The sequence below is a fragment of the Haliotis asinina genome, chromosome 5, assembly GCF_037392515.1.
Source record: "Haliotis asinina isolate JCU_RB_2024 chromosome 5, JCU_Hal_asi_v2, whole genome shotgun sequence".
Taxonomy (NCBI): domain Eukaryota; kingdom Metazoa; phylum Mollusca; class Gastropoda; order Lepetellida; family Haliotidae; genus Haliotis; species Haliotis asinina.
This window is the reverse complement of record NC_090284.1, coordinates 22,961,411-22,980,372: the sequence shown is the minus strand read 5'-3', so window position 1 is coordinate 22,980,372 and position 18,962 is coordinate 22,961,411. Positions and strand designations below refer to the sequence as shown.

The 18,962-nt window shown below is 42.0% G+C and overlaps 2 protein-coding genes across 2 annotated transcripts; both read right to left on the bottom strand.

Annotated features, from left to right (window-relative positions):
• Positions 1-1,469: 1,469 nt before the first annotated feature.
• On the bottom strand, positions 1,470-8,406 carry LOC137285297 (alpha-L-fucosidase-like). Its single transcript, XM_067817629.1, has 8 exons — positions 8,078-8,406; positions 5,641-5,747; positions 5,269-5,399; positions 4,433-4,566; positions 2,975-3,072; positions 2,735-2,867; positions 2,174-2,344; positions 1,470-2,058 (listed from the first exon to the last, which is right to left on the bottom strand). The coding sequence occupies exons 1-8, from the start codon at positions 8,404-8,406 to the stop codon at positions 1,800-1,802; spliced, it is 1,362 nt and encodes a 453-aa protein (XP_067673730.1). The 3' UTR covers positions 1,470-1,799.
• Positions 8,407-11,648: 3,242 nt separating this feature from the next.
• LOC137285296 (alpha-L-fucosidase-like) lies at positions 11,649-18,882 on the bottom strand. Its single transcript, XM_067817628.1, has 8 exons — positions 18,266-18,882; positions 15,837-15,943; positions 15,348-15,478; positions 14,475-14,608; positions 13,533-13,630; positions 13,284-13,416; positions 12,399-12,569; positions 11,649-12,281 (listed from the first exon to the last, which is right to left on the bottom strand). The coding sequence occupies exons 1-8, from the start codon at positions 18,592-18,594 to the stop codon at positions 12,023-12,025; spliced, it is 1,362 nt and encodes a 453-aa protein (XP_067673729.1). The 5' UTR covers positions 18,595-18,882; the 3' UTR covers positions 11,649-12,022.
• Positions 18,883-18,962: the final 80 nt, after the last annotated feature.

Genomic DNA, 18,962 nt, shown 5'->3' with positions numbered 1-18,962 from the left:
TTCTTTTTTCAATTGCCTTTGTGTCTTATCCTCCCTATTGTTAACAAAACATCACATAAACTAAGATTACAACGAATCTGATGGTGTCGATTACGGTTTCATTATTTCAAGAGTGATAAGATTAAAATACATAGGCAAAACAGCGTTAAGGAATGTTACGGAAGGGTATTTTTAACGCCGCATTGAAGAAATTATCTTGATGATATGGTGTCGGAGTTGGCCCCAAGTCGCCCCAAGTGGCAGAGCGAGAAAGGGCCATCGAAATGCCACAGATGAGCGCTACAGGTCACGTTGCAAGAACTCAATTGTTCCGCTGTAACCGCGAGGTGTCGTGACTACGCAGAAAGGCCACCTGAGGATATTATACCCTAGAATTAAACCGCTTCTTGGCGGTAGCGTCATAAGCATCATTAACAGCACACGGGGACCCTGTGAGTCGAAGGACAGTCACAAGGAGACTATGGGACTATGGTATCAGGGCCTACCGACCGTACCGAGGAACGCTGCAGACAGACAGACATCTTCGCCTTGGGTTCCAATGGGCGACAAGAGTCAAGCTTTGGCATCTGCGCGACTGGCGTCGAGTGCTGTTTTGCAAAGAAACCAGATTCTGTATATCAAGAGACGATGGACGAGTTGGGGTTTACAGGAGGAGAAGCGAATAACAGCTTCCTGCTGCATCCAGGAATCGGAGCCGTATTGTGGTGACAGTGTCATGACATTTGGCCATGACAGTGGACCGAGGACTGAACTGGTTGTTATTTACGGTAATCTGGCGGCCCAAAGGTATACTGACCAAGTACTTCAACCGACAGTTCTCCCGTTTCTTCAGCAAGAGCCACAGGGGATATTGTTCCGACAGTGCTCGCCTACATATCGCTCGAGTCGTCCATTCATGCCCATTCATGCCAAAAACGTCATCGCCCTGTCATGGCCTGCCCTGCACGCCTTCCTGACGTGTCGCCCCTTGTGGGACCACCTTAACAGAGTTATTCAACAGAGACAGAATTCACTAGTTACAGTACAGCAAATGACTCCAGCCCTTGTTAAAGAATGGAGGTGTATCCCAAATGACGACATCAGACGCCTCAGAACTTCAGTCATCAGACATGTGTTTGCATGTATTCCAGGCAGAAGTGCACATACATCTGTTCTCACTTCGTCATGTTCTCTAGTTTGACCCCACACTGACCATAACCTGTTCAATACGCTGTCAGTCAGGTTAAAACTGGAATGTTTGTACTTATCACATACGTATGTCATTGCGCCACAAATTATAAACTTGCAATCCGCCAGTTCAAAAGGCCAGTGTACATAAAATAATATGAAAATAAAGTTAGCGAACAGAAGAATGATCACCGCACTCAGATTACGGAAAGCGTATGAATCCATCATCTACGATACCCCCCAGATCATACGAGAAGACGACAATGATTTATTTAAGGAAGGTTTAATTCTAAAATCAGCTGTACAAAACCATTGACAACAGGCAAACAGAATGCGTAATGGTTTATAATGATAAAGTCAGTGAAGTGTACAAGAGGTTTTATATGATGTATTGTAAATATTATTAAAATATATCAATATAATGTCATAATGATGAAAAGTAAGTAGCCGAGTGACCCATGCAATGAAAAGACAACACGTAATGAGCGGGTATTGTTTTCCACCGCTTTTAGCAATATCCTTGTAAATTCATTTTGGGAGACACCGGAATAAAGACCCTCTTACATTCTCGACACAACAGAACACTTGTACGAACTCTGTGCAAGAGTACAAAACTGTACTTTCTCAAAATGTTACTGGTTTTTTAGATTATCAAGTCTAAAGACCCAGGCCCACTGACAAGGCATCTGATCAGCTGGAATTGCTGGAACTGTGATTGTCATTCCTGATGTGGTGCCAGCTTGGAAATCAAAGTGTTCTGGGTATCCTAGCAACGTCACTGTGGTGGCGGGACCCGCTTGTGGGACGGCCAGCTCCAGCTTACCTCCCTTTGGCCAGTTGAGAGCTATGGCGTACACGGAAATGCCGGTGGCAGACTTCTTGGAAGTGTACCTACGGAAGTATAGAAGGCGAGAAACATTACTCGTCAGTACTTCACAGCCATCAGTTAGAATTATAATCCTTTCACTAATACGCCCACTGAACTACTTGTATGTAGCATACGTACCAGACACCAGGTGTTGCTGTGTCGTTTTGGTGAGTCCACGGTCGAGTCTCATAGATGGAGTCCCCATTAACCTTCAGCCATTGTCCTATCTGGCGCAACCTCTCCTCATATATCGGGCTGATCATTCCGTCTGGGGTGGGGCCAGCATTCAGCAGGATGTTGCCACCGCAGCTGTTAAAGAATGAATTTATCGTGGTAAATTTCACAATACAGAACAGTATATGCTATGTGTGCCCCACCATTTCTTGATGATGATGAGGATCTCCAAGTTATCACCCAACAACTTTTCATTTCACCCACGCACTCATCCAACACCACACCCTTTCACTCATGCTCTCAACCACCAACTCACCATTCCACTCACCCAACAACTCTCCATTTCACTCACTCACCCAACACCACACCCTTTCACTCACGCACTCAACCACCAACTCACCCTTCCACTCACCCAACAACTCTCCATTTCACTCACTCACCCAACACCACACCCTTTCACTCATGCACTCACCCAACAACTCACCAAACCATCCACTCACTTGTTCACTCTCCTGAAATAGTTACCTGACAACTGTAACGAGCTCTGTAATGAGCTCCTCAATGGTATGGTAGTCGCTCAACTTGGAGTTCCTGACGAATCCCCAGTACGACCTGTGGATCGTGGTAGAATCCTCAAACTTGCGCTTCTGTGCCACACCTGTCAATAATGTACTAGTATTGTACAAAGGGGCATAAAGATCGCATGCAAAATGCCAGTCAATTCGGGTTTAAATTAATTATAATTCTGTTACAGTTACCACGTACCTGGGTTGTATCTGTCGTTGCAGGTTAAATACCCGCCATGATGGCACGTAGCGTCTTTACCCCAGCGGTCGTTCGTCACCACGGTGTCCTTTACAGGACTAGAACAAGTGAAAATGTCTTGAGAAATACCCTTGACGTCACTGCCAAATTGTAGCATACCAAAATACACTCTATGTGACACGGTTTCAATTTCCTTAATGAAAACACAAATACATGCATTGTAACAGGGAAAGAAGGATATTGCAAGATTTAATTTTGGAAGAACTAAACGCTAGAATGCTGTCTTAGGTAATCTCTCCTCGTCAGAAATTATTTTCCCCTTAATGCAAACCATCTACGTGATTTCCACAAATCGGAATATGCTATCTCTTTGCAGCTAGGACTTCCTGTAAATAGTCATCTGTTATGTCCTTTCCATGGATGCAATGCAGAACTGTAAAAGGTACGGAATCTCTTTCATGGATGCAATGCAGAACTGTAAAAGGTACGGAATCTCTTTCATGGATGCAATGCAGAACTGTAAAAGGTACGGAATCTCTTTCATGGATGCAATGCAGAACTGTAAAAGGTACGGAATCTCTTTCATGGATGCAATGCAGAACTGTAAAAGGTACGGAATCTCTTTCATTGATGCAATGCAGAACTGTAAAAGGTACGGAATCTCTTTCATTGATGCAATGCAGAACTGTAAAAGGTACGGAATCTCTTTCATTGATGCAATGCAGTACTGTGAAAGGTACAGAATGCTCTCTATGGATCCAAAGTAGATCTGTGTGAGGGACAGAATCCCCTCTAAGGGTACAATGCAGAACTGTTAAGGGAACCGCTGCGTCCAGTCTACTCACCGCAGAACCATGAAAGAGACAGAATGCTTCCTATGAATGCAATACAGGAGTGTTAAAGGGGCAGATGTTTCCTATCTGTTCAATGCAAGGCTATAAAGGAGAGAGCGTGCTTTCTATAGATGCAGCGCAGAAAAGTGAAAGAGACAGAATGCTTTCGAATGATGCAGTGCAGAACTGTGAAAGGTACAGAATGCTGTCCATGGATCCAATGCAGATCTGTGTGAGGAACAGAATCCCCTCTAAGGCTACAATGCAGAACTGTAAAGGGAACCGATGCTTCCTAACTAAACACTGCAATGCTGTGAAAGAGACAGAAAGCTTCATATGGATTCTGTGTAGAACTGTGAAAGGGACAAAATGCTTTCTATGGATGCAATGCAAGACTGTGAAAGGACAGAATGCTTTCAATGGATTCAGTGCAGCAACAGGTCTTGAAACAATACGCCATGAACGTTGCTATAACAGAGAGCCATTCTGTTGACAGGACGTATTTCTAAAAGTAATGAAGATTTGATTGTCTATTTTCACGTTATTATTTGTCCTACAATTCTTATTTCAGATTTTATCAGTCTGAATTGCTGTCTTGACCTGTGGGTGAAAGGTGGAGACCTACCTGTCGTTATACAGCCAGGCTATGAATTCAGTAGAATTCCAGTAGGAAGAATTTGCCAACCATTCTCCATCAGACCAAATAACTTCAGGCTTGTACATGTTCACCAGCTCGTATAACTCGGGCATTGTCTTGTACTGAAAATAATAGTGAATATTTTGTAATAGTCAATATTTTGTTCATTTGGGGCATAAGTCATAAATGTGTTTTATAGACATAATCAGAGGTTTTTCTTAAAGGAGAGGAATTTAAGGACTGAATATGTCTGCTCAAATGAGTCAATGTGTACATGATACTATTCACTACACAATCCTCACAGACACTTGTATCAAGGGAAGAACTGCTTCTATCGAAGCAGGTGAGAATATGCCAGATTAATCATATCCGTTTGTAAGTATTCAAATTAATGAATCAGGACAGTGATTGATATTATGAAAACCAGCTTGTCTAGTTGCGATGACAACTAATCACAAAGTCTACCCATCCAACCCTCTATATTTAGGAGTACTGTAATTCGTAAATGTCTTGAAATATCTCAGATAGTGAATACACACATTACCATGCCAAACATATAATCAGTTTTCCACAAATGCCTGCATGGTGCAGCTTATCGTGGTTAAACTTAGCTAAGAAAACCCTCAGACAGATTATCAATGATTTTAAGAATCAGAATCAAACGAAATATATAATAAAAGACTTTTAAGACAGAAAATACATTTTAAAGTATTTTAAAATGTCCCTTCGACGTACTACAAACTTAACAAAGTCCTGAAAATGTATGAAAGACGTATGAACTATTAACTGAAGCAGATCTACCGATGCAAGTTCGCTAGATGTACCTTAATAAAGTCTTGAGTTGTGAAACCATTCTTCTGATCCTCCAGGAAATAGGGGTTGACAAACTCGAACAGTGAGTGGTAAAGACCAAACTCGATATTCGTAGTCCTCCTTATGGAGTTGGCCAAGTCACCTGGAACAGATGATTTACAACACAGCGTAACTATGGATCGTGATGATTGTGTATAACTAGAAGCATCAACGAAATACATTATACCCCCTTAATATCTAAACCAATAGCACAAACACCATCGCTACAAATATCCAAATAATTCATTCATTACTGCTATCAAACCCAAAAATATAACCCTAGCGATTCTCAGAATTCAAACTAATGGACGATATACAACCAAGGGACACAACTCTGTACCTACCGACTAGGTCCCTATGAGGGCCAACGTCCATGGCATTCCAGTTGAAAGAGTGTTTGGTTGGCCAGTTGCAGAATCCATCATGGTGCTTTGCTGTCAGCACAACATATCTGAAATGAATGTAAACTCTTCAAAACAAGAGACGTATTTAAGGAAGCACAAGGATCAACATGTGCAGTGTTGTCATTGTAAGCATCAGTTGTTCAGTACACTCACTGCAAATGTGTGGACACAATGGGGCGATCTGGTCAGTACCCTTGCAGCCGTCACGGCCTTGGAAGTGACTGCACAAGTCATCGGATTTTTGTTTGGGGAAATTCCATTCCTGGTGTAGCGCATTGCCTAGTTCAGCAGGTGCCTGAGGACGATAGGGACGTTTATGGACTCGTCGATCAAGTTCGTTCCATAGATGCTCGATGTGATTTGGAGGGCCAGGTACTGGGTCAGCGCACAGGAACCCGTCACACGAGCTGTCTGGGGTCGAGCGTTGGCGAGTTGAAACAGCCCCCTCTGGCAGTGAAACAGTAGGAGTTGGTAAGGAAGTAGTCGATGTCGATGTACCAGTTTGCTGTAATACTGCCTTGAGCCACTACTAGCTCTGACCTACCCATGTAGATCCTCACATGTCCCTACACCATGACGCTTTCTTCACCTAATCTGGCCACCTGTCGAACGGAGTTCGTGACGACGTCAGTAGACACGTTGTCTCCCATCCCGTGGTTGCTAGAGGAACCAGACGCGTCACCAGTTCCTTAATTTCCATGTCTGTACCTTGTTGCACCTTTGTCGGGGTATCTCATGTCAGGACAGGTCCAGCGTTTGGTCCGAATGCTCAAATTCCCACTTCTCTCTGACGGTTTGGTCGGAAATTCTTCGAAGACCAGACATCTACCCTGATGTGTCCGTTACTGAAGCACATCGGTGACGTAGGTGAAACACCCGCACGGATCGGTTCTGAGCGAGAGTGGTCACTCTTGGCTTTTAATGTCTTCCAGCGGATATACCGATGCCATAATCGAGATATGGCGTTGTGGTGGACGTTGAAGTGTGTTGCGACGACAGACTGAGACTCCCCTGACTCCAAACGTCTATTCCGGGGGCTGTTTCCGTCATCATTCAGTCTTGGAATTTGGGATCTTCGTTTACTGTGTAAATTGCGCAATGAAATGATGAATATGGTTTGGGCTTTCGTAGGCGATGTCTCAAGTCATTGCTACTGCATTTCGAGGAAAACATTTCGTGCATGCACTTTTCATGTACTGTTTTCATTTTCATGACAAACGCTTACAAATAGAGTTTAAGATAATTTCTGATTCTATACTTCCTCTTGAAAGATGCTACATCACTCGAAACAATGAAATACAAACTTTTTTCAATAATAACACAATAAACACCCAAATGGCTCTAACATTTGACCAGCCTTACCATCGAAACATGTATATCTGATATACATACGTATATATTTTGTATACACCTGTTACACAAACAACTGGAGCCACCTGTAGGATGTTGAAATTAGAAAATAAGTATTTGTCGATTCGTCATTTTTTCAAAGTTAATAATAATTCATGAGTAACATGAGACGATGAATTGTCATACAGGAAATGTCATCTATGTTTTACTCTACCACGGTTACTTTTAAATACCCTCCTTATCTATCTCCTTATAACACTGTACTCAAATTCGCATCTTCCTACTTGCTCTTTAAACGGCTTTGAAAGACAAATAAACTGAAAAATAGATGCGGAAAGAGTTACATGCTTGCTAAGATGTATCCACTCTAGACTAGGACGGAGCAGTGTAACCGGTTTACCGGCATTAACCGGTTCATCAAAGAAAACAGTAAGTATTGCGATACACTGATCGCAAACGCGTATTTTGACATCTGGTAACAGTCGGAAATCTTCGGAGATTTCCTTGTTTAATTTGTGTCAGATATTATTTACAATTTTTTGGGGTCATAATTCAATGTTTTTATTCAAGTTTAATCAAGCACAGCATTAACTCTATTATGTGTAGTTTCTCTTGTAACACTTTTTGCAACGTATTGCAGTTGCAATGCTTTCACATCGGAATGTGAATATTCTCTGTAATACCCGCCCGTACTCTTGCCTAACGTGTTGAATAAAGATACTTTTGACAGAAACAAATAATTCCTGTAAAGGAGTCTCAGGGTGACAAGAGATTCTGAACCTGAGGAAATCTAGATTTGCTTCAATAAGTGCTTTAACATTTGAAGGACTGGTAGCATAACGCCATAAACGGGAGAAAAGACCCCACAAACCACCAGTAGCAGAGTCCATTATTCCAGCATGTTTAGTCACTCGAGACACTGTTATCAATATTAGATAAGAAAGGGCTAGTTGGAATAATCACCGACAATGTGTAGTTTGGTAACGGAGCAAGCTATTTACTTTATCTCAGGGGCCATTGATCTTACCTCGCTCCTGAGGCGTTGAATATCTCCGCCCAGTCGTCGGGGTTGTAGAATTCGGCTGTGAATTGAGCTGCAAAATCTGCATAGGTAAAACCTGGTCTGTAGTTGTCCTTCCTAAACTTAACAACGTCCGATCTGTTCCAGTAGTCTTGAAGCCACGCCCCCGTGAAGCTCGGCACGGAGAACACACCCCAGTGAAGAAAGATGCCAAACTTGGCCTCGTCGTACCAGGCCGGGAGGGGCCTCTGGTCCAGTGACTCCCATGTAGGGTCGTAGCGAGCACCTGCTGCTAGAGTCACTGTCAGCAGCGTAAACAGCAGCATCCCAGCCATGTTGCTACGGTGAGTTTAATGCAAACCAGATTAAGACAGATCAATATGACTCGACGCTCCTCACGCATGGGCAGAGACGTTTGAAGGAGATGATGATGTTGCGTGTCTACATATAACCGTCACAATGAATACCAAAAGTGAGCGAGTGAGTATGGGTTTACGCCGCTTTTAGCAATATTGCAGGAACATCACCGCGGGGGACACGAGAAATGGGCTTCACACATTGTACCTGTGTGGGGAATCGAACCCGGGCCTTCGGCGTGACGAGCATTTTTTCACAATGGTATGCGGTATTCTAGGACGCTACTTATGGGCATAGCTACGGCTCCATTGTGCTACATAGTACAGGAATAACATGCTCTAAGTTGTTTCATATGTCATTGACTGAAGAAGCCAGTAAAGTATAATGTATGAAAACTGTTCAGTCTATGTAAACTTATCCTCAGTGCTTTTCGTTACACTCCACTACTGAGTCTAACAAAACCTTATGGGAGGTCGCGTCAGGTAACCTTTGAGATTGACCAATCAGAACACAGCTTACCAAATCGCGAAAGTGCACATTCGCACATACCTTTTGAACTTTTTATCTCGAAAAGATTCCCGAACGATTCCGAATGTTATTTAACGTACGCTCGCTTCCGAGCGATGCACACGACGTACGTACAACCATGACAACGGTGAGTAAACAGTCGCTGAAAATAGTGTTTTGGCACTATTCAAGGATGTTATTGTGCGGAAATATTAGCTAATGGTAACCATGACAACAGGAACCATCAAAGCGTATATACTGCAGGTCAAATAACTGTGTTATATGCGGATTTTTGTTTGTGGGGAGATCTCTGTCAGTGACATGAATATTTTGAAAGTCCCTCCGATCACTAAATAGCAGCTGTTGTCTGATTGGTTAAAACTGTTTAACCGTCTCGCGTTTGATTGGACGGTCATTGGTCGCTCAAAGGTTACCTGACGCGACCTTCTACTAGGTTTTGCTAGACTCAGTGGTGGAGTGTAACGAAATACACTGAGACTAAGTTTACTTAGACTGGAAAACTATTCCATATGTCACTGACTGAAGAGGCCAGTAGAACATAACACATGAAAATTGTTTCAGATGTCATTGACTGAAGAAGCCAGTAAAACATAACATATGAGAATTGTTCCAGATGTCATTGACTGAAGAAGCCAGGAAAATATAACATATGCAAATTATTTAAGATGTCCCTGACTGAAGAAGCCAGTAAAACATAACTATTCAACTATTCCACACCTGTCATGGTCATGTAACATATGAACCTTCAACCTTATCTGAATGTCAAATATTGGTGACGTTCAGACACTATTTCCAACAATTTCAGTTAATCCGGCTCAATTTCAAGCATTCCCTTTTCATTTCTCACAGCTTCCCAACTTCCTATTTGCCGCTTCCCCTAGCTCTTTCAGGGCTGCTAAAGATCTAAATGAACCAAGTCTAGATCTGCTAAGGTTCAGAACAGGGACTCCTTTAAGTTTATAAGGGTTATTTATTTCTGTCAAAATTATATATGATTAGAGACGAAGCGTTAATAATGTCATCAAGAACGACCGCAAATACCACCCTTGTAGTAAACCAGCTGAAATTGTACCTTTGAGATAGTTTACTTACAATGAATATTCTAGTCTCAACTGGCTTTGGGTCTTTTCCTTCCGTTTCTAAGAATAACATTACATAATCCACGATTACAACGAATGAAGGCGGACTGATGATATCGATTATGTCTTTCATACAGTATGTTTTATTTATTAAAGATCATTTCAACAATCCAAGTAGGTCCGTCAGCGCCCACCACCACCATCAAGCAAACAACTCATGTTCACATGACAGGACATAGAGGTCTCCTTAATCCATCGGTTTATTTCACAATGACAAGAGTAGGTTATATAAACATCTTCCAAAAATGTTATGAAGGTAACAGTGAGTCCATTTTTAACGCTGCAGTTAGGGTTGGCCCCAAAGGCGTGTGTCTTCAAACCTTCGACAGTGGACCCTGTCATATGTTCATCCCTCTGTGTGGTTTCTACCGAAATACCTCGGAATGTAGTTATTAATCATGATCAGAGTTCAAATCCACGACCAGGAACCTCGTCTGTGTCTTACAACAAAGAGATAACTGTGACACAGAATGTGTTGACCCGTCCTACTTCCCATGTATCGTCTCATACAAATATCTGACTGAATCGCTTTTTTGAAACGTTTTGATCACTTGATTATGGACGAGATATAATTCCGTTGTATGTAATCAATGATGTGGAATCATGATTGTCGCCCTTGATGTGGAATCATGATTGTCGCCCTTGATGTGGAATCATGATTGTCGTTCCTGATGTGGAATCATGTTTGTCGCCCTTGATGTGGAATCACGATTGTCGTTCGTGATGTGAAATCATGATTGTCGTTTCTGATGTGAAATCATGATTGTCGCCTGTGATGTGGAATCATGATTGTCGCCTGTGATGTGGAATCATGATTGTCGTTGATGTTGAATCTTGATTGTCGCCCTTGATGTGGAATCATGTTTGTCGCCCTTGATGTGAAATCATGTTTGTCGTTCCTGATGTGGAATCCTGATTGTCGTTGATGTGAAATCCTGATTGTCGTTGATGTGAAATCATGTTTGTCGTTCCTGATGTAGAATCCTGATTGTCGTTATGTGGAATCTTGATTGTCGTTTTTGGTGTGGAATCATGATTGTCGTTCCTGATGTGACGCCATGGGAAGGTTTACGGCTGATACAAAGTGAGAATGTGATCTTACTACTCTCACCAAGAATGAATTCGTGTACCGACCTACAAACATACTACGCAGTGATCAGACATGCAGTGTTCATCTGACACCCATGTTGTCTGAATCACTTCGTCCAACGCTTATTGATAGACAGAAAATAAATTAACGTCTCTCCTTAACATATGAAACATGAAGTATGAAAAATACTAAAATTAATATGCTGAGCTGTTCCATGCGTAAGTAAGAGCGTCTAGTATATATAAAATAACATAAAATAATGTGAAGGTAACGTTAGCAAACACGAGAATGATCACTGCACTCAGATTACGGCAAGGCATATCTTCCATCTTCTAACTGTACCAAAGCAACACCTCAGCATCACTTTGGTATTCTGAGAATGGGACGCAGTTATTAAAGCAGTTATCCTTTGGAGGTCTTTAAAAGCAAGAAGCAACCAATATTAACATCAGAGACGATGGGAGTGTTTTAAGCAAAGTTTAATTCTAAAAACAGGAATACAAAACTTGGCAACAGGCAAAAATGATAGGCAATAGTTTTGTTATTATTAAATGTTGTTCAAATATTTCAAGATATGTCGTCGAAATGACAACAATCCAGAAGCCGAGTGGCCCATGTAAAAATGAGTGGGTATTGTGTTACGACGCTTTTAGACATAATCCTGCAATATCATGGAGGGGGAGACACCGGAATAAAGACTTCATGCATCTTCAACGTGTCCACAATCTTGTGTAAGGGGTGAGGCATGGGAAATCTTTCGCAAGGTGTGTTAAAAAATATGGTAAATATAGAACATAGGAAAATAACATGCAGGAACACAAAACAGCACTCTAAATTTTACTGGTTGTTGAGATTATCAAGTCTAAAGACCCAGGCCCACTGACAAGGCATCTGATCAGCTGGAATTGCTGGAACTGTGATTGTTATTCCTGATGTGGCTCCAGCTTGGAAATCAAACTGTCCTGGGTATCCTAGCAACGTCACCGTGGTGGCGGGACCGGCTTGTGGGTCAGCTAGCTCCAGCTTACCTCCCCTTGGCCAGTTGAGAGCTATGGCGTACACAGAAATGCCGGTGGCAGACTTCTTGGACGTGTACCTACGAAATTATAGAAGGCGAGAAATACTTATTACTCTTCATTACTCCACAGCCATCAGTTTAAATGACAACCGTTTGACCAACACTCACTTTATCAATTGTATGTAGCATACGTACCAGACACCAGGTGTCGCTGTGTCGTTCTGGTGAGTCCAGGGTCGAGTTTCATAGATGGAGTCCCCATTAACGTTCAGCCATTGTCCTATCTGACGCAACCTCTCCTCATATATCGGGCTGATCATTCCGTCTGGGGTGGGACCAGCATTCAGCAGGATGTTGCCACCACAGCTGTTGAAGAAAGAATTTATCTTCGCTTTCATAATATAACAATACATAGTTTAGGTATCCAAACATTTCTTGCATGTATGTGGTGGTGAATACACGATTTCCTAGCTGTCCGAGGATAAGTGATCCTGTGCAAAGTTGCGTCGCTTTAATCCATAGTCGATAGTTCCCCCGAAACAATGAGGAAATACGTTAACCCAATGAGATCGAATGAATGAATTGGTTTAGTTGTATGCAGTGGTATTTTGACTATCACAAGGTAAATGGATGAAGCTCTAACATTACGTACGTATTACTGTAGAGACTCGAACCAGGATAATCAACCAATAACCACAAGGTCAACACACGTTTCTACTAACCCTTACCTAGTCACCAAGGCGTTAAATTATCTGGACACACAAAGTGTTATAAAATATGTCTTCCTTCAACAAACGATAATCCCTGCTCCTTCCCATACATATATATCAATGGGACAACCAGGCGTTATGCAATAATTAAACCAACATATTACAGGCTTGTATCATGCTTGTTGTTTAAACCACTCTCACCACTCTCCAAGCTGTATGACAGCGATCTTTAAGTAATCGATCCTAGACCAAACAATCAAGTGACTGGAATAATGAGGATAATGAGTACGCAAATACTCACCCACCAACTCACCCACCAACTCACCATTTCACTCACTCATTCACTCAGTGACTCTCGTAGAATAATTACCTAACAACCCTGACCAGCTCAGTAATGAGCTCCTCAATGGTGTGGAAGTCACTCAACTTGGTGTTCCTGATGAATCCCCAGTACGACTTGTGAATCGTGGTAGAATCCTCAAACTTGCGCTTCTGTAGCACTCCTGTCAATAGTGTACAATGATTGTATAAACGAACATAACATTTGCTTTGCAAAACGCCAATCTGTTCTGGTTTGAATTACTTGCAATTCCGCTCCAAACCGGAGATCAACAAGTACCTGGGTTGAATCTGTCCTCGCAGGTTAAGTACCCGCCATGATGGCAAGTGGCGTCTTTACCCCAGCGGTCGTTCGTCACCACGGTGTCCTTTACAGGGCTAGAACAAGTGAAAGTGTCTGTTAGAAATACCCTTGACACCAATGCAAAATTGTAGCATACTAACATACCATCTGTGTGACACGGTTTCAATTACCTTCATGACGACGCTAGTATAAACATTGTAATAGGGAAGGAAGTATATTGCAAACGTTATTTGAAGAGCTAGTATGCTGTCTTAGATACTCTCTCCTACCCTTCCCAGAAGATACTATTTTCCCTTTAAAGCAAACCATCTGCGTGATTTCCACAGATCTGGATCTCCTATCTCTCTGTCGCTAAGACTCCCTTGAAGTAGCCATATGTTTTGTCCTTTTTATGGATGCATTTCAGGACTGTGAATGGGGGCAGAATCCCTTCTAAGGACACAATGCAAAACCGTTAAAGGGACAGATGTTTCCTGCCTACGCGATGCAGGACTATAAAAGGGACAGAATGCTTTCTATAGATGCAGTGCAGAAAAGTGAGAGAGACAGAATGCTTTCGAAGGATGGAGTGCAGAGCAGTGAGAGTTACTGAATGCGCTCTAAGGATGCAGTTTGGCTGAATACTTTCTGAGGATGAAAAGAAGTGCTTGGAAGTGGACCGAACGGTTTCTAAGGTTCAAGTGCAATGCACGCCACAAATGTTTGGTTTAACAGCAGGACTTTTGACGTGGCAGAATGTCCTCATGCGGTTTTGAAACAATAGGCCATGAACGTTGTGTATGAGAGAGCCATGCTCTTGACGGGACGTATTTATACATAAAACTAATGAGGATTTGTTTCTCCATTTTTACTACTGATTGTCCTACAATTCTCATTTCAGATTTTGACCTTCTTGTGAGGCTGAAAAATGGAGACTACCTTTCATTATACAGCCAGGCTAGGAATTCAGTAGAATTCCAGTAGGTGGAATTTGCCACCCAATCCCCATCAGACCAAATAACTTCAGGCTTGTACATGTTCACCAGCTCGTATAACTCGGGCATTGTTTTATACTGAAAAAAATAGTGAATATTTTTGTATTAGTCAATATTTTGTTCATTTATTGCATAAACTATGAATGTGTTCTTAAGACATAATCAGAGGTTTTTCTTAAAGGAGAGGATTTTAAGGACTGAATATATCTGTACAAATGAGTCAATGTGTACATGTTCACCTGCTCGTATAACTCAGGCATTGTCTTGTTCTGGAAATAACAGTGAATATAATATTTTGCTTGTAGTAGTGTATATTTTGTTCATTTATTCATAAACCACGAATGTCTTCTTAGGAAATAAGGAGAGGCTGGTTTTGTTTTGGTTTTTGTCTTTTTAATGAAATGGATTTAAGGAGTGAGTATGTCTGTTCAAATGAATCAATGTGTTCACTCATTGAACACATCTCACTATTCTCACGGGCTCCTGTATCACGGGACGAATTGCCTTTGTCGAGGCATGTGAGAATGTTTCAGATTAATCATAGTCATCTGTAAATATTCAAATCAATCAAGCATATAGCCAGTTTCTCAAAAATCTCTGCATGGTGAAGCTGATCATGGCTAAGCTTAGCTGAGAAAACCTCCAGGAATGCAATACGTAATCAAAGAACAACTTTAAGACTGAGGATACATTTTAAAGTATTTTAAAATGTCCCTTCGACGTACTACACACTTAACAAAGTTCTGAAAATGTATGAAAGACGTATTTCAAACAATAGAATGTGGCAAGTATAGAAATGCAAGTATGCTAGACGTACCTTAACAAAGTCTTGAGTTGTGAAACCATTCTTCTGATCCTCCAGGAAATAGGGGTTGACAAACTCGAACAGTGAGTGGTAAAGACCAAACCTGATATTCGTAGTCCTCCTTATGGAGTTGGCCAAGTCACCTGGAACAGATGATTCACAACAAAGCGTAACTATGGATCAAGATGATTGTGTATAACTAGAAGTATCAACTAAATATATTTGACCTCTTAATATTTGAAACAATAGCATAAATGGTATTAATTGACATCGATGTACTCGAACAAATATTCAAATAATTCATTCATTACTGTTACCAAACCAAGAAATATAATCAAAGCGATTTTCAGAATTCGAAAGTGTAGCCAAGGGACACAACTCTACTACCCACTACTGTACCTACCCACTATCAAATCCAAAAATATAATCCAAGCGATTCTCAAAATTCAAACTCATGATCAATGGATGATGCACAACCAAGGGACACAACTCTGTACCTACCCACTAGGTCCCTATGAGGGCCAACGTCCACGGCATTCCAATTGAAAGAGTGTTTGGTTGGCCAGTTGCAGAATCCTTCATGGTGCTTTGCTGTCAGCACAACATATCTGAAACAAATATAAATCTCTTCGAAACAACAGACGCACAGGACGAAAATAATAAAAATGTTGAATATATATCAAGTCAGTACATGGTGACACCGCCCCTTGCAGTCGTCACCGAATTGGAAGGAACTGCTCAAATCGTCGGAAGTTTGCTTGAGGAATTCCATTCGCACGGACTAGTTCTGGAGGTGTCTGAGAGCGGTAGTGATGGTTTCGGACGTGTCGGTCAAGTGCGTCCCCTAGATGCTCGACCTGACTCCATCAGGCGATTTGGAGGGCCAGGGAAGGACACTGGCGTTTGCATTGACACACGAGCTGTGTGGGGTCGAGCGCTGTCGAGTTCAACTGCTCCCTCTGGCGTTTAAAAGTAGGAGGGGTGAGGGCGCAGGATGTCGATACAGTAATTTCCTATAGCATTGCCTTGAACCACCACTAGTTTTGATCTATCCGTGTAGGACAAGTTCCCCCACACCATGACGCTTTCTTTCTTCACCAAATCTGCGAACTGGAGTTGAGGGCGCATTATATTCGGAGCAAAGCGTTCGAGTCAACGTTGGCAGATTTGTTGTCTGCCATCCAGTCGTTACTGGAGGAACCAAGCGCGTCACCAATTACTTAGTGTCCATGCCTGTACCTTTGGAACGTCTTTGTCGTAGTCATGTCAGGAATTGTCTAACGTTTGGTCTAAATGCTCAAATTCCCACTTCTCTCAGACGATTGCTCATTGGCTGGAAACTACCCAAAGACATCTGGCATCTGTCCTGCTGTGTCCGTTGCTGATGCAAATCGGTGACATAGGTGAAACACCAGTATGAATCGGTCCTGAGCGAGAATGGACAGAATGGTTTTTCTGTTTATAATCAAGATCTGGTGTTGTGGTGGACGATGGTGGGTCTAGCAACTGCAGACTGAGACTCCCCTGCTTCCAAACGTTTAAGGCTGTATGAAAATAAATAAATGTTCCTCTGGCACATTTTTTGTCAATTTTACAGAAAAAAAGAGGAGAGGGAGGAACATATTTTTTTTCTGTCAGAATTACAGCTTGGGAAGTTTAGCACGTGTTGATGAGTTGTAGATTCACACTCGTTCTTACAGACACTCATTCTTACAGTGGATAAATGGATGATCGGGACGCTGCTAAGTCAAAATTATTTTTTTTAATGACACTAAAAATTGTTCAGCGCACAAATAAAAGTGACTCGCCGATGTCCGAGAAACATTTCTCTTTTTTATTTATCCTGCTGGCAATATTGTAGCGTTCGACCTTGGCATTTGTGGTCTTCGTTTAAGTTTACACACTTTGAGATGCGCTTCCGCTCATGACATGATTAACGAGATTCAATCATAAGAATTACCTTAATGCGGGATTCAAACATAAGAATTACCTTAATGCGGGATTCAAACATAAGAATTACCTTAATGCGGGATTCAAACATAAGAATTACCTTAATGTAGGATTCAATCATAAGAATTACCTTAATGTAGGATTCAATCATAAGAATTACCTTAATGCGGGATTCAGACATAAGGATTGTCTCATCATTTGACAGGGGCGGTGGGGTAACCCAGTGGTTAAAGTGTTCGCTCGTCAAGCCGAACACTCGGGTTCGATTCCCCACATGGGTACAATGTGTGAAGCCCATTTTCTGGTGTCTCCCCGCCGTGATATTGCTGGAATATTGCTAAAACCGGCGTAGACCCATTCTCACTCACTCGCTCATCATTTTACCAGTCTTACAAGCGAAAGACATCTAAACAAAATTCAATATACACTTGTTACACTAACAAGGTATATGTTGGAAGTTCAAATTATAAAATACATATTTGTTGTATATTTCGTCACTGAAATTTCTAATAACCCTTTCTATTAGTAACATGCGAGCCTTGAAAAACTTGACATACATGAAATACAACATTTCCTGTAATTGAAATCCATGTTTTACTTGGCCTCGGTTATTATTAGATGGGGCAGTGTATAGCCTAATGGTTAAAGCGTCGGCTGAAGGCCTGGGTTCAAATCACCACATGGCTTCATTATAACCTGGTTCATTTACTGCTTCAGCATTTGCACGACTGGATGCATAAGGCATATAGGGGACTGTGAGACCGACTAACTCGGTTCAGTCATAGTATGCTGACCAGGACCCCGTAAAATGAAGAGAAGACCAAAAAAGCACCACTGACATAGTCTCATCATTCCACCAGTCTGACTCAGTGGAGACACTGTTATCAATATCAGATAGGAAAGATCTAGTTTGAATAATCGTTATGTACGTCGGTATCGCTGCGAGGTATTTACGTTAATTCTGGGACTGGTGATCTTACCTTGCTCCTGAGGCGTTGAATATCTCCGCCCAGTCGTCGGGATTATAGAATTCAGCTGTGAATTGAGGTGCAAAATCGGCATAGGTGAAATCCGGTCTGTAGTTGTCTTTCCTAAACTTAACAACGTCCGATCTGTTCCAGTAGTCTTGAAGCCACGCCCCCGTGAAGCTCGGCACGGAGAACACACCCCAGTGCAGAAAAATGCCAAACTTGGCCTCGTCGTACCAGGCCGGGAGGGGCCTCTGGTCCAGTGACTCCCATGTAGGGTCGTAGCGGGCACCTGCCGCTAGAGTCACTGTCAACAGTGCAAACAGCAACAGTCTAGCCATATTGCTTCAGTGTGTCGAATGCAAACCAGATTAAAGTCAATTTGTCACGAGACTCGACGCTTGTCACACAACAGCAGAAACTTCTGAAGGAGATTGTGTGGTTACTTGCGTACCCGCTGTTACCTGTGTGTATATATATAGCCGTCGAAATGACGCATGAGCACAGGCGCTTAAAGCAGATAATGCTGTTACAGGTCTATCTATATATAGCCAAAGACGTTCAAATCGAAATGCCTTGTGTACACATATATAGACAACAGCTAACCAAACCCTATCAGTGTAACACCTAAAAGAATACCTAAACAAAATTTGGTAGTTTTTGTCACAATGGAATGCGTTACGCTCGGATGCAGTTATAACACTGAGAC

Coding starts and splice junctions, on each gene's coding strand:
- LOC137285297 (XM_067817629.1), bottom strand. CDS start 8,406: ATGGCTGGGATGCTGCTGTTTACGCTGCTGACAGTGACTCTAGCAGCA. Junction 3,073..4,432: donor GCCTGGCTGTATAACGACAG/GTAGGTCTCCAC, acceptor CACTTGTTCTAG/TCCTGTAAAGGACACCGTGG. Junction 2,345..2,734: donor GAGCTCGTTACAGTTGTCAG/GTAACTATTTCA, acceptor ATTCTTTAACAG/CTGCGGTGGCAACATCCTGC.
- LOC137285296 (XM_067817628.1), bottom strand. CDS start 18,594: ATGGCTAGACTGTTGCTGTTTGCACTGTTGACAGTGACTCTAGCGGCA. Junction 15,944..18,265: donor TTCAACGCCTCAGGAGCAAG/GTAAGATCACCA, acceptor TATTTGTTTCAG/ATATGTTGTGCTGACAGCAA. Junction 13,417..13,532: donor CGAGGACAGATTCAACCCAG/GTACTTGTTGAT, acceptor CACTATTGACAG/GAGTGCTACAGAAGCGCAAG.